Source organism: Trichechus manatus, unplaced genomic scaffold, assembly GCF_000243295.1.
Source record: "Trichechus manatus latirostris isolate Lorelei unplaced genomic scaffold, TriManLat1.0 scaffold00065, whole genome shotgun sequence".
NCBI classification, from domain to species: Eukaryota; Metazoa; Chordata; class Mammalia; order Sirenia; family Trichechidae; genus Trichechus; species Trichechus manatus.
The window spans coordinates 856,543-869,559 of NW_004444001.1; the positions used below are offsets into that span (position 1 = coordinate 856,543).

The 13,017-nt window shown below is 48.0% G+C and overlaps 1 protein-coding gene across 1 annotated transcript in view; it reads left to right on the top strand.

Moving 5' to 3' along the window:
• BRPF3 (bromodomain and PHD finger containing 3) overlaps positions 1-11,584 on the top strand; it is a 32,650-nt gene extending 21,066 nt beyond the window's left edge. The window contains exons 9-12 of the mRNA XM_004379403.1: positions 434-531; positions 3,765-3,862; positions 7,599-7,753; positions 9,158-11,584. Coding sequence (XP_004379460.1) covers positions 434-531; positions 3,765-3,862; positions 7,599-7,753; positions 9,158-9,341 — 535 coding nt within the window. The 3' untranslated portion in view covers positions 9,342-11,584. The remainder of the gene's footprint in view (positions 1-433; positions 532-3,764; positions 3,863-7,598; positions 7,754-9,157) is intronic.
• Positions 11,585-13,017: the final 1,433 nt, after the last annotated feature.

Here is a 13,017-nt window from a genome sequence, read left to right on the forward strand (position 1 = left end):
TTTTTCGGTATAAAAATGTCTGTTTTGATTAAGGAAGTAAGACATGTCCGTTGTAGGAATTTTGGGAAAAAAGGCTGATTTTTGTACCTAAAAAATAAATTGGTTTCTAAGGAAGAAGTAATGTGAACCATGGAGTAAAGAATTCCAGGCAGATGTGAGAAGGCCCTTCCTTGTGGCCAGGCTGTTCAGGCTCTGGAAGGATTGACAAGTGACTGGGGTTGCCCTTCCTCTGTGGATGAAGTCCAGGGTTCCTGGGCAGGGGGCCAGGGGGACTCCTTCCAGGTTCAGTGGATAAAGTAGGGGAAGGTGAGAAACCATCCTCCCTGCAGACTGTTTGCAGCATTTGACTCCTGTCAAAGATGGAAGAAGAGGAGTGGGTATGTTTTTCATCAAGATTGCTCATTTCTCCCCTATCTCCTTGCTCTGTATGCAGTGGTCTGATGCCCCCAAAACGTAGCCGTGGAAAGCCAGCTCTGTCTCGAGTGCCCTTCCTGGAAGGTGTGAATGGAGACTCTGACTACAACAGTTCAGGTGGGTATCAGGGTTCAGATGGAGCTGGGGGATAGGGGCAGAACTTTGGAGGAGCCAGCTCTGCAGGCTGCTGTCCTGTTGGGGCGCAGAACGAGGCAGCCAGTCCCTGAGCTCCTTTGAACGCTCTGGCACTTGGCAGGAAGGTGGCCCTTCCTCGCAGGTCATTCATATATATATTTTTTTAATTCATCTTAAATTTCACTAGGTCATACATGCCCATGGTAACAGAAACCAAAAAGGTACAAAAGGATATAGAATGAAAAGCAGCACTCCCCTCCCTGTTAGCAGTTTCACTAACAACAACCACTCTTTGCAGTTTCTTTTGTTATTTTCCAGAGGTAATCCATATATACACAAGCCAAAATGTGTGTGTATTTCTAAGTGAGAGAGTAGAGAAGCCTAATACGTGCATGCGGCTCTAAACCAAGCCTTTTATTCAGGTAGTTAATAATGTATCTTGGAGGTCCTTCTGACTCAGGCTTTAATCGGCTGCCTAGTGTTCCATTGTATATGTGCCATAATTTACTTAACCAGGCTGCTAAGATGGACGTTTAGATTGTTATCACTTATTAGCTATCACAATCAATACTACAGTGAGCATCCTTCCACACAGATCATGTTTTATACAGGAGGAGTATATCTATAGAAGTGGAATTGCTGTATTGACAGACGTGTGCATTTGTAATTTTGATAGATATTGCCAATCTGCCCTCATGATGGCCTGTTTCACTGAATCTCACACATAACCCTGTAATTTCATGTTATCCAGTGCTTTCAGCTCTCTCCTCATAAGACATTCTATACCAGCTGGTCCAAACAGTAAAATACATGGGTCTCATTTCCTTGGACCAAGGGGATAGAGGGCAGGGAAGGGCCAAGAAGAAAGGCTTGGGTGGTGCTCAGGTGGAGCAGGTGCAGAACGGGCTGGTCTTCTGTGAGCTCACTCTGTCCAGCTCTCTTGGAGGCAAATGCATTCTGTGGATGCCCTGTTTTTGAAGCTTCTGCCTAACACACAGGTTTCAGAGCTTCTCTTCCCCTCTTTCCTTTTCCCAACGGCTTTATTTTCTCTTAGCATCAATTTCTTTCTCGTGTGTGTGTGTGTTGATGAATGCATGCATGCCTTGTGTTTCATTACTGTCTGTGACTGTCAGCTCCCAGAAGGTACGGCTCATGTCTCGATGAATTTGTACAGCATCTAGCACAAGACCAGGAGCAGATTGGCACATACTTGTGCTTCTGGTGGTGACGTTTTATTCTTATTTTACAAACTTACATATTTATGATTAAAATGGTGCCAAAGGAAATTTCAAAAGGAGATTGACCTCTCACAGTCCATCACCCTAACACAGTTGTCTTTGTTTCGCTGTGTTGCCTTCTGGTTATTTTAGGGACATTTTTAACAAAATGCTAATCCAAAACACATGCATTTTCTTTTTTTTTTTTTTAAATTGTACTTTAGGTGAAGGTTTACAGAACAAATAGTTTCTCATTAAACAGTCAGTACACATATTGACACATATTGTTTTATGACATTAGTTAACAACCCCACGACATGTCAACCCTCTCCCTTCTCGACCTTTTTTTTTTGGTGAAAATATACGTAGCCAAAGATACACCATTTCAAAAATTTCTACATGCACAATTCAGTGACATCAGTTACGTTCTTCCAGTTGTCCTGCTATTCTCACTTTACATGAAGGTTTACAGAACAAAATAGTTTCTCATTAAACAGCAAAACACATGCACTTTTGCCTTTTTCAGTGTTAAACACCTTTTTCACATTGACACAGTCTTTATATTTCTTGTTTTATTACAACAGTATATTTTCTAATCAATGCATTATAAATTACTTAAGCATTCTTCTGTGGTTAGACATTTGAGTTATTTCCAATTTTTAACATAATGTAGTGACCTATATTTTTGTTCAAAATCCTTTCGTTCGTTTCTAAAGTTATTTTTCTTAGAATAAATTCCCAGGGAAGGCATTTACTAGAGCAGATGGTTCATACTTTTTTTTTATGGCTCTTGGTACATACCGCCAAATTACATTCCGAAAGGATTGGACTGGTCTGCAATTTCATCAGCAGTGTATGACTGCACCAGCTTCCCCACATGTACCTCTTCAATATTAGATTTTATCTGTTTGTTGTTATTGCTGTTGACTCAGTAGGTACAAAAGAATGCCTCATTATTGCTTCAGTACATTTTTTAAAAGTTAAAATGAGGGTAGTAATGTTTCCTTAGAAACAGTTTCCACTCTCTGGAGTTTGGGCCTTTTTCCTTGGCTGAGTGTGGTCACTTTCTTGGGCAGGGACAGAGAGGTTCCTCTCTGTTCAGAAGCATTGGGGAAGCACCCTTCACGCATGCTAGTGCAGTAGGTACAGAACAAAGCCAGCTGAAGAGATGTGGTGCCTGCCACAGGCTGGACACCAAACCTGAGGTTCTGACAAAAGCAGGCACGTGAAGGACCTGCAGACCTAAACCTGCTGGGCTCTGCTGAGCACTGTGCAGCCAGGTAACCTGGATGACCAGGTGTGGCCCTTTCAGAAGAGAACTCATTTAGCCAGTGCTTTTGCTGGGATGTCCTTCCCAGGCATCTTTGTTCAGGAAGCCTCCATAGTGAGGACTCCCCACTTAGAGAGGCCCAGAGAGCAATAAGTGGTTTTGCCCAAGCTGGGTCTTGATCCTTCCCCCTGGGGCCTTGGTGATGAAGCAGTTATGTTTTTCCAGAGAACACCATCCTAGGGTTCTAGTCCAGAGGTCCACAGACTATAGCCCACTACCTGTTTCTGTACAGCCCATAGCTAAGAATGGTTTTTACGCTTAGATGTGATTGGGAAAAAAAATTCAAAAGAAGAATAATATTTCATAATGTGAAAATTACATGAAATTCAAATTTCAGTGTCTCTAAATAAAGCTTTATTGGGACACAGCCATGCTAATTCATTTATGGATTGCCTGTGGCTGCTTTTCTGCTACAGTAGTAGAGTTGAGAGATGCTGTGGCCCACAGAACCTGTAATATTTCACATCTGGCCCTTTACAGGAAAAGTTTCCAACCCCTGATCTAGTCTAAGGACCTCTCCTAAGGAAAGGGCAGGGGAGAGGAAGGGTGGAGGGGATGTTGCTGACTCATTCCTGGGCTGCCCCAGTATAATGGAGGCCATAGCCAGGCCTCTGGGCACCATTCCAAGTCCCCTTTGGGCACTGTCTCCTCCCCTCCCCCACCCCCAGGCAGAAGCCTCCTGATGCCCTTTGAAGACCGCGGAGACCTGGAGCCCCTGGAGCTGGTGTGGGCCAAGTGCCGAGGCTACCCCTCCTACCCTGCCTTGGTGAGTCTGCCCCAGACACCACCCTCCTATCTCCCGTGGGCGGTTCTGGCCCCGGCCTTGCCTCCAGGGCTTATCTGATTGGATCAAGCCAGCAGAGTGTGGTGGGGGTCAGGGTGTCTTCAGCTACAGAAGGGAGGGAGGTTTTACCCCAGCCTGGGTGGGTCAAACCAGCAAGGCTCCCAGCTTGGGGCACTTGAAATAGGGCTAAAATTATGTGGACAGAGACTAGGGTTCTTAGGGTTTAAATAACATTTATCTATTTGCTTATGCATAAAAGTAATATGTGCTCATTGTAGAGAATTTAAGAAGGTACTAATAATGCTTAGCTCTTTTATTAAACATCTGTCATGCTAAGTCCTTCAAATACTGAGGAAGGTACAGTTATTCCCATTTTATAGGGAAGAAAACTAAGGATTCGTTACCTGTGGTCATCCAGCTAAAGGTGGCAGTTAGAATTTGAGCCCAGGGCTTAAAATGTATGATGTCAAAGCCTGAGTTCTGAGCCACTAAATTCAAAATCATCCACAGTCCCATTTATTCAGAAAGAACTTCTTATGTACATCCATTCAGCCTTTTCTTAGTGCATAAGTATGCATATATGAGAGACCATACTGTTTTTAACCTCTGTTTCACTTAACAGCATACCATGAGCATGAGCGTTTTATGCCATTAAACATTCTTCGTCAACATCACTCTTAATGACTGCATTGTCCTCGGTTGTATGCATGTACCATAATTAAATCATTCCCTAGTTGGTTGTTTAGATTGTTTTGAATTTTTCACTGTGACAAACAGCCAGCAATAAACATTGTAGCGCTACCTTTGTGCACATCCATGATTATTTCTTTACAGTGAGTTTCTAGGGGTACCTTCTTGGGGAAGGTCCACACAGTATACTACGGCTTTGATGCAAATTGCTAGGTTGCCCTTCAGAAAATTAGTTCTAGTTTACACTGCCACCAAACCCATTGCCGTCGAGTTGATTCCGACTCATAGTGACCCTATAGGACAGAGCAGAACTGCCCCATAGGGTTTCCAAGGAGCACCTGGTGGATTCGAACTGCTGACCTTTTGGTTAGCAGCCATAGCCCTTAACCACTATGCCACCAGGGTTAGCTGAAAGGCCATTTCTTCCACATCTTTACCACCTTGATTGTTATTTCTTAGGGCTCTTTCTGAACTGGGGAGGTAATGCCCACCTGGCTCTGGATTCTAAACCTTTGGAGAATATCAGAATGACCTGGGGAAATTTTAATAATGCAGATGCCGAGGTCCCACCCCAGAACTATCAAATTAGACTGTCTGGGGCCAGATGGAGGCAGGAGTGTAAAAAGCTTCCCACGTGATCTGTAGCCAGAGTTGAGAGCCACTCCAATACCTCTGGCACGCACACAGTGCTCTAGGCTTCTAGCTTCTTCACATCTCTGATGCTTTTGATCCTAGTGGCAACCTTTTAAGATAAAGAGGGCAGGGACTCTGATCCTCTTTGGACAGTTGAGGAAACTATAGCCTAGAAGGTTATGCAACTTGCTGGAGACAGTATTGGAGCCCAAGTGGCTGCCTGACGCCCTCCCACACAGCAATCTCTGCAGCTGAAAAGGTTGAGCCTGGGGCTGCCCCAGGTGAGACCCCAGGCAGCTTAGCTCACTGAAGAAATGATTAAGGCTGTGCAAGTTTGGGTTTTTTTTTAAAACCTCACAATTCGAGTGAGTCGTTTTTGTTTCTGTTTTAAATTATCTTCTTAATCATACGTTGTTTTTTCAGTATTAAAGAAATTCAGCCACCACCTGAAAACCCCACCACCTGAACACAACCTGTGTTTTTATTTTAGTATATGCTCTCCCAGTCTTTCCTATGCATACTTAAATATGTGCTTATATCCATAGTGAATATACAGTTTGTAATCTTTTTTTTTTTTTTTTTAACTCTTGTCTTTTTAAAAAATGTTTTCATTTTGGCTTTGCTTTTATTTTTTTTAACTGTAAATGTATCCAAATGATAGAATTTTTGGAAAAATAGAGAAAAAATTAGTAATGCAACCCCCACCATCCTAACGTGTCTACTGTAAACATTCTGTGTCATCTCTTCTATTTTTTCGTTAGTAATAATAGTGTATGTACACGTTCATTATGTATTGAATTGTATCACAAGCTTTATTTTCATGTTATTTCATATCTGCGTAACATTCCATTGAATGAATGGACCATTACTATCTTGGGACAGAATTGCTGCTATCTTAAAAAGGGAGAACTCTCCTCAAATGACAGACTTACACACCTTGCTTTTGCCCTCGGGAGATTTTTTGAGTACCCTGAGCTCCAAGGTAGGACCAGGATGGCCTCATGAAGAGGAAACATCAGTATAGCTCCAATAACTGAGGAATCCCAGGAGGGTACATATGGTGGTTCTTGCTGGCATCCTTAGTTCCATTCCCAGGAAGGACAGACTGACTGACAGGCTAGAGTTTTGATCAAATTACACAGCTGGGGGTCAGGGTAGGGTGGTTCTTCCTTAGAGTCTTAACCAGAGCACCTGCTTTCAGCTGCTTATCTTGAAAGGAGTATAGGGAAGCTGGCAGACACCCAAAGGTAAATAATGAGAGCAGCTTATTGTGAGAAGAGGCCCCCTGGGGAAGGGCACAGGAATTAAAGATTGCTCTGTCTCTGGAGGAAGCTGCTTCCTCAGCAAGTTTCCAGGTCTCTAGGGCCTTAGCGCACAGAGATCATCAGCCAGCTGCTCTAGAAGCAGGCTGTGTAGGAGGCAGCAGAGGCCCGAGCCTTATCCAGGCAGCTGGTTTTAGTCCCAGCCCTAGCTTCAACGTGCTACATCCTCTTTCCGTGCCTGGCGTCTTCCTCTGTCAGCTAATCCCTACACTGCAAACTTACAGCATCAGCAAGAGGGTGACATAAGATGATCATGTGTGAATAATCAGGGGCTTTGGTAACTTTCAAAGAGCTCCATAGAGCTGGAGAATTATTGCTGTGTTGGGGCTGCTAGGTATTTTGCTGAGCACCTGCCCTTGTGAGCTTGCAGCCTCGAGGATTAATCGTCCAGTGGCTCTTGTTTTCCAACCACACCATTCCCCCTCTCCAGCGACCCTCTGCCCTCAGTCTTCTGTGTGCACACTGAGCCTTCTCTCTGATCTTGGTGGCAAGTGGAGCCCCTTGATTTACCATGGAGATGTCACAGGCATATCTGGTCCATAGACCAGGAAGAATTGTAGTCAGACCGGAAGGTAAAACTGAAGGAACAGGCCCTCCTGCTGATGAACTGTCTTCATAGCCATGGTGCCTGGCGGGCCACTGAGCGCTGGGAATGAATTATAAAGGGTCCAAAGAGAAATTGACAGGTAAAAAAATGACCTCCACTCTTCTCCCCTAAAGGAAGGAAGGAGTTTGCCTATCTGGCCTGGACATCAGTACCCCACTCAGTTCTAACACACTTCACATGCTGGCTTCCCACTACGTCTGTTTCAGCTCTGGGGCCTGACCATTTGTGGAGCAAGCTCCCTCTCTGATTGGGCAGGGCCAGAGGATTAGGACAAAGAACTAGGGATACAGAATCAAGACTTCTGCCTTGGGATGCTGGAGGTCAGCCCCTCCATTACGTGGTTGTCGGCAGGGCCAATGCCCTCCATAGCTTTGGTGTAGGGTGGCTCAGCGGTTAGTCCTGGGATAGGACGCCCTGTCCACCCCACTCGCCCCAGCTGAGTTCCCCTCTCCTTTCCTGCCTCCAGATCATCGATCCCAAGATGCCCCGGGAGGGCCTCCTGCACAATGGTGTCCCCATCCCAGTCCCCCCGCTGGATGTGCTGAAGCTGGGAGAGCAGAGACAGGCAGAGGCTGGAGAGAAGCTCTTCCTTGTCCTCTTCTTTGACAACAAGCGCACCTGGTGAGTGGGTGCTGCCACCAGGGGAGCACCTGCACCAGGTGTGGGCTGCGGGGCCCAGACTGGGAGGTGTTCAAATGCTCAGGTGCCCTAAAGGTACACACAGGTGCTGTGGACTCGGTCACCCTGGGCCTCCACCATGTGAAGGGCGAGGCGCTGTCTGCAAGCAGCCGGCCTGCACTTGCCGTGTTGTGGTGACTGAGGGGTGTCACAGATCAGATTCCTTGGAAGCACTCTACAATCGGGTAGACCTCTTGAACAAAACCTGTGGGTGGTGAGGGACACAGCACTGGGCAGAGGAAGGGGATGAACTGTGATGCACTTGAAGCAAAGGCCTCAGCTGATCTCACAGGGAGCTCTGGATCTGGGTGGCCCCTCAGAGGTGTCGGCAGTTGGGGCTGTGCCTTTGTTCCCCCGCATTAAGTAGTCACTGAATGCCAGCCTGCCCCAGGGAGGGACCAGACAGCTCCCTTGGTGGAGGGAGTTTCCAGAGGGACTTAGCTGATAGCCTGCCAGCTGCCAGCATTCCTGGTAGCTTCAGGAGTGAGTGTCCCAGTCCCAAGGGGTTTCTGGGTGACTCAGTGAAGTGCCCACTACAAGGACATCACTTGCTCATGGTTTACCAACACCTTAAAGTTCTCCTTAGCACCAGTGTGCTAAGCATCAAAGTACTTTCACCCCTGTTCTGTGGAATGCGGAGGTAGAACTAGCTAGTGAAAATGATGATAATAATAGCAGCTATTTTCGAGTGCTTACTCTGTGTCCTCATGCAGATTGCTTTGTATATATGATCTCATTTAATCCTCATTTAAAGCCACATTAATTCCCTCAGAATCCATTTTGCAGATGAGGAAAATGCACAGAAAGCCAAGACCTCACAGCCAGAACTGCGGTCCAAACCAGCATCTGGCTCCAAAGGCTGTACACTTAGCCGTGCCTTAGATTGACCTAGGAAGCTTTAAACACACACAAACACTGAGGTGCGGGCCCGACCAGAGATCAGTTCATCAATTCCTGGCACCAGCCCTGCTTTCTAGTTGTAGCTCCTGCTTCCCCCCGGGCAGGGCGACACCCAGAGCCCTCCAGGATGGCTCAGCCAGTCCCAGAGAGTGGCAGACTGGCCTCTTGCTGCTCCTAGGTCCCGGCAACCCTCCAAGCCGAGTGAGTGCTGGGCCCCAGGGAAGGACATGGTGCAGAGTAGGTCCCATGCTGCGCTTGCCACCTGCACATGCTGCTTGGTCCCCTGACTCACCAGGCTCTTGGTGGCCTCCTGCCTAGGGTGTCCCAGTCAGCTTCCCTCTGCCCTGTCTCCTCCCCCTGGCCTTGCTGGTCCTGGGCAGGTGGGTCCTGAGAGCCCCCTTGTGGGATCTGCCATGGCCCAGGCCTCTTACTGTGGTTCCATTTCAGGCAGTGGCTTCCCAGGGACAAAGTCCTGCCCCTGGGGGTGGAAGACACCGTGGACAAGCTCAAGATGCTGGAAGGCCGCAAGACCAGCATCCGCAAGTCTGTGCAAGTAGCCTACGACCGCGCAATGATCCACCTGAGCCGTGTCCGGGGGCCCCACTCCTTCGTCACCTCCAGCTACCTGTGAGGGCAGGGCCTGGCCTGCATCTGCCTGCCCTGCCTCTGTCCTGTGGGGCACAGAGAAGCCTCTTCCTCTCCCAGCCAGATGTGTGGCTGGCAGCTTCTCCCTTTCGTGGCAGGACAGGGACTGGGGCTGTGTCTCCCCAAGGGCCAGGCCCCCGCTTTGACCAGCTGCATGGCTCTCCTGGCAGGCCTGCTGTGTGCCAAAAACTCCCACCCAAGGTCCTTCAGGGGATAGTCCACTGAAGAACCAGGTAGAAGTAGAAATAGCTGTGGGTCTTGGGCGCAGCTGAGGAGATGGACCTGGCCCAGAGGGCAGAGGGTCCTGGGCTTCTCCCCAAGGGGCTGCCTGGCCCCCTCCACCCTACTCCCAACTAACTCCACCTCAGGGCGGGCGAGGCTCTGACATTGATCCCAGAGGTGCTGTGGATACGCTAGGGTCCCGCGGGGAACCTCACCGAGCTCACCCTTTCTCTCCCCGATCATCACCCATTCTTACTCCTCTTCCCTGTCTCAGTCTCTCTCTCCCTCTGTCCCATGTTCCTCCCCATGTTCCTTTCCTTACTTTCTCTTGTGCCAAACTGACAGAAACTATCCCAAAGTGGTCTTTTTCTTTAATGTCTCATTCCCCCTGTGGCCAGCTGCCATGCTAGGTGGATGCTTTCACCTGGCTCCTCAGGACCCAGGACAGAGGCCAGCACACCACCTGGGGTGCCCCCTCCCCCGCCCCGGCAGGCCCTCATCATACCCACCCATGACCTTCACATGTGCTGCAGCCCCACAGCTATGAGGCTGGGCTGTGAGCACTTGCCCCTCGGACTGCAGGCGAGGCCCCTCCTCCTGCTCCTGGCCTTGCTGAGGGGTGGGCTGAGGCTTGGTGGGCAGGCCCCTGTCTGCAGGCCAGGTCGCTCGTGGGAGTGTCCATCTGTCCACTGGATGGTGAGGGCTGTTTGGGGTGGAACCACTCTGTGCCCTTCAGCTGGGCCTGCCCCTGCCCCTCCCATCCTCTCCTCGTGGTCTTTTGTTTTTTTGCACCTGCATCCTTAACGCCTCGCTCCACCACCGTGGCTGGCATGGTGCCTCAGTCAGCATCATCCTTTCCTGCACTCTGCCCTGCCCAGCCTCTGCTGCTCCCACCTCCAAACTCCGGGGAGTGCCACGCTTTTATTTCAAACCATCCGTCCCCTTCCCTCTCCCTTCACCCCTCTCCCTACCGTCACCGTCTCAAAAATGGAAGGAAAAAAAAAAAGAACAACTGTGAATGGGGAATGCTGACTAACAAACCAACACAACTTTCAGAGGCTTCGATGTCTGTTCTCTGGATGTTTCTTTTCACCTCTTAAGCACCAAAGTCGCAGGGCCAGGTTGCAGGCCACTGATCGCCATGTTGATTTTTAACCTGACCTTTTTTTTTAATTGTTTTAAATGTTTTCATAGGGGAGTTTTGGATAAAATGAAGTCACTGGGGAGATCACTGCCATTTTTACGCACTCGACTTTTTAAAAAAATACAACCAACCAACCACCACAACTTCTTATACCTTTGGGACACGAGCCAGAGTTTAAAAAGGAATCCAACAAAATTATCTGTAACATAAAGGATGGGGTTTTGGATTTTGTACAATAATAAAAATACAATACAGCATATGGCTAGGGAAGGACATGGTGTATATAATTGTAAAATACTGTTCTAAATTATTCAGGCCTATAGTTTCCATTATTGGAGTCCTCCATTGTGTGGCCGAGTACTTTGAATGCACACAGTGTCGTTTATTTAAAGGAGCCGATGTTTCCCCCTCCCCAGGTAGTTGGTCAGCTGTGGACTTCGTGACCTGTGTCTAAACCTGTGTTTTAAAGATCTTGGGGCTTTCATCCTCTCTCTCTATTTCTATGTCTGCCTAGCCCTTTCTTCCCTGACACTTTCTCCCTCTCTATTTTTTCAGTCTCTGAATCTTTCAGTCTCTCTGGGTCTCATTTTTAAAAATGCTCTTTTAGAACGGGAAATGGCTCAGATCCTGCTGTGGCATGGGGCCTGTGTGTCTCTGTCGCGTCTGCTGTGAAGCACATGATGCTCTATTTATTGTAGAAAGTGACTTTATTTGCTTTCTAGAATTGTTTATAACAGATGGTATAAGAGGTAATAAACAGAAAAATCTATGCTTGTAAAGAATACAAAAGTTAATTTTACCTACTATAATATGACTGTCTGAAACTTATTTTCTCTCTGAGAAATAAATGTTCTAATGGGCAGCAGTCGCTGTGCTGTGTTTGGTGTAATCAGTGGGGGCCTGCCCCTCTTTTTAATTCCTAAGCCCACTCCCTCCTCCAAAAGGCAGGGACCGTTGGAGATGGGGTTGTCCAGCTTTTGCAGGCTCTTAGGTGGTGTGGGTGTGGATACTGTCTATCTCTTGGACCCCGGAGAAAGGCATGTGGATTGGTTCTGACATTGTTTTCCTCCCAAATAGCACCTTCCCTTCTGGAAGCTGTGGAAAGTCCCGTTTACCTCCCCTTGTCAGCCTCTCTGTGGCCATGCTCCTCAGGGGCATCTGTTCTGCATTCAGGTAGAGAGGAGAAAGTGGGAGAGATGGCGTTTTGGACATCTCTGGCACCTGTTTACCATGTTTGCTGAATTCAAGACTCAAGGATGCTCATGCCCCCTTTCTGTTCTTGCTGTTCTCATTCTGTAGGTGGACACACAGAGAGGTTACAGGAGCCGAGCTCCTTTGTGAGCTGGAAGGCATCCTTGAGCTTGCCTGGTCTTCATTTTACAGATGAGGAAGCATACCTAGGGAGGCTAAAAGACTTGTCCAAGGTCAGCCAGCTAATCAATGACCGCAGAATCCTAGGGCAAGGATCTGGCCAAGGCTTTCCTCGGATGCCCTACAGCATTTTAAGGCTGTGGTGGCCTGTTCTGTACCATGCTCCCCTCTCAGTGACTAGGGCTCCCAGCATTTCCAGAAAGGGACATCTGGGCTTGGAACAGAGGGAGGAGTTCCTAGGGACAAAGCCAGTTCACAGGCAGGTGGGACTTGGGCCTGGAGCTTAAGAGAAAGGTAGGAGTGGATGACAGAATGTGGGGGCACTGGAGGTGACCACTGATGCCGACCAGGGCAATTAGGAGGATGGCCAAGGAGACAGAGAAGGGTGAAGGATGAACCTGAGCAAAGCTTCCTACATTAGGAGGCTGGGAGTGGGGGAAGAGGGACTGGAGACAGCATCATCAGAGGCGGCTGTTCACCAGGAAGGGCCTCTCAGAGCGTAAACCGTATGGATCCTCTGGGCCCACCAGCTCTGTCACAGATGTGTGTGTGTGTATTCACTGTATGGTAAGGAGGTCAGAGGTGCTCAGCATCACAAAGGAAGAGCAGTGCTGGACCAGAACCCAGCACTTTTACCCACCACAGGCCTACACGTTCAGAACCCTCAAGGTGAGCAAGGAAAGTGTCATTAGGGATTTTACCAAAGCCATGATTAAAATCCACGGACTCAAGTCTAAAATGATGTGATATTGGAGCATATGAGGGCACTTTGACTAGGCATAGAGAGTCCCGTTTTCCCACCAAGTTAAAAAATCTCATTAAAAGCATTTGCCAACAACCCTGATCAGCCTGGCTACCTCCATTAATGTATTAGTTGCCATGAACACATGGGTGTGAATTTGCTTCTCATATCGGTTCTCCTGAC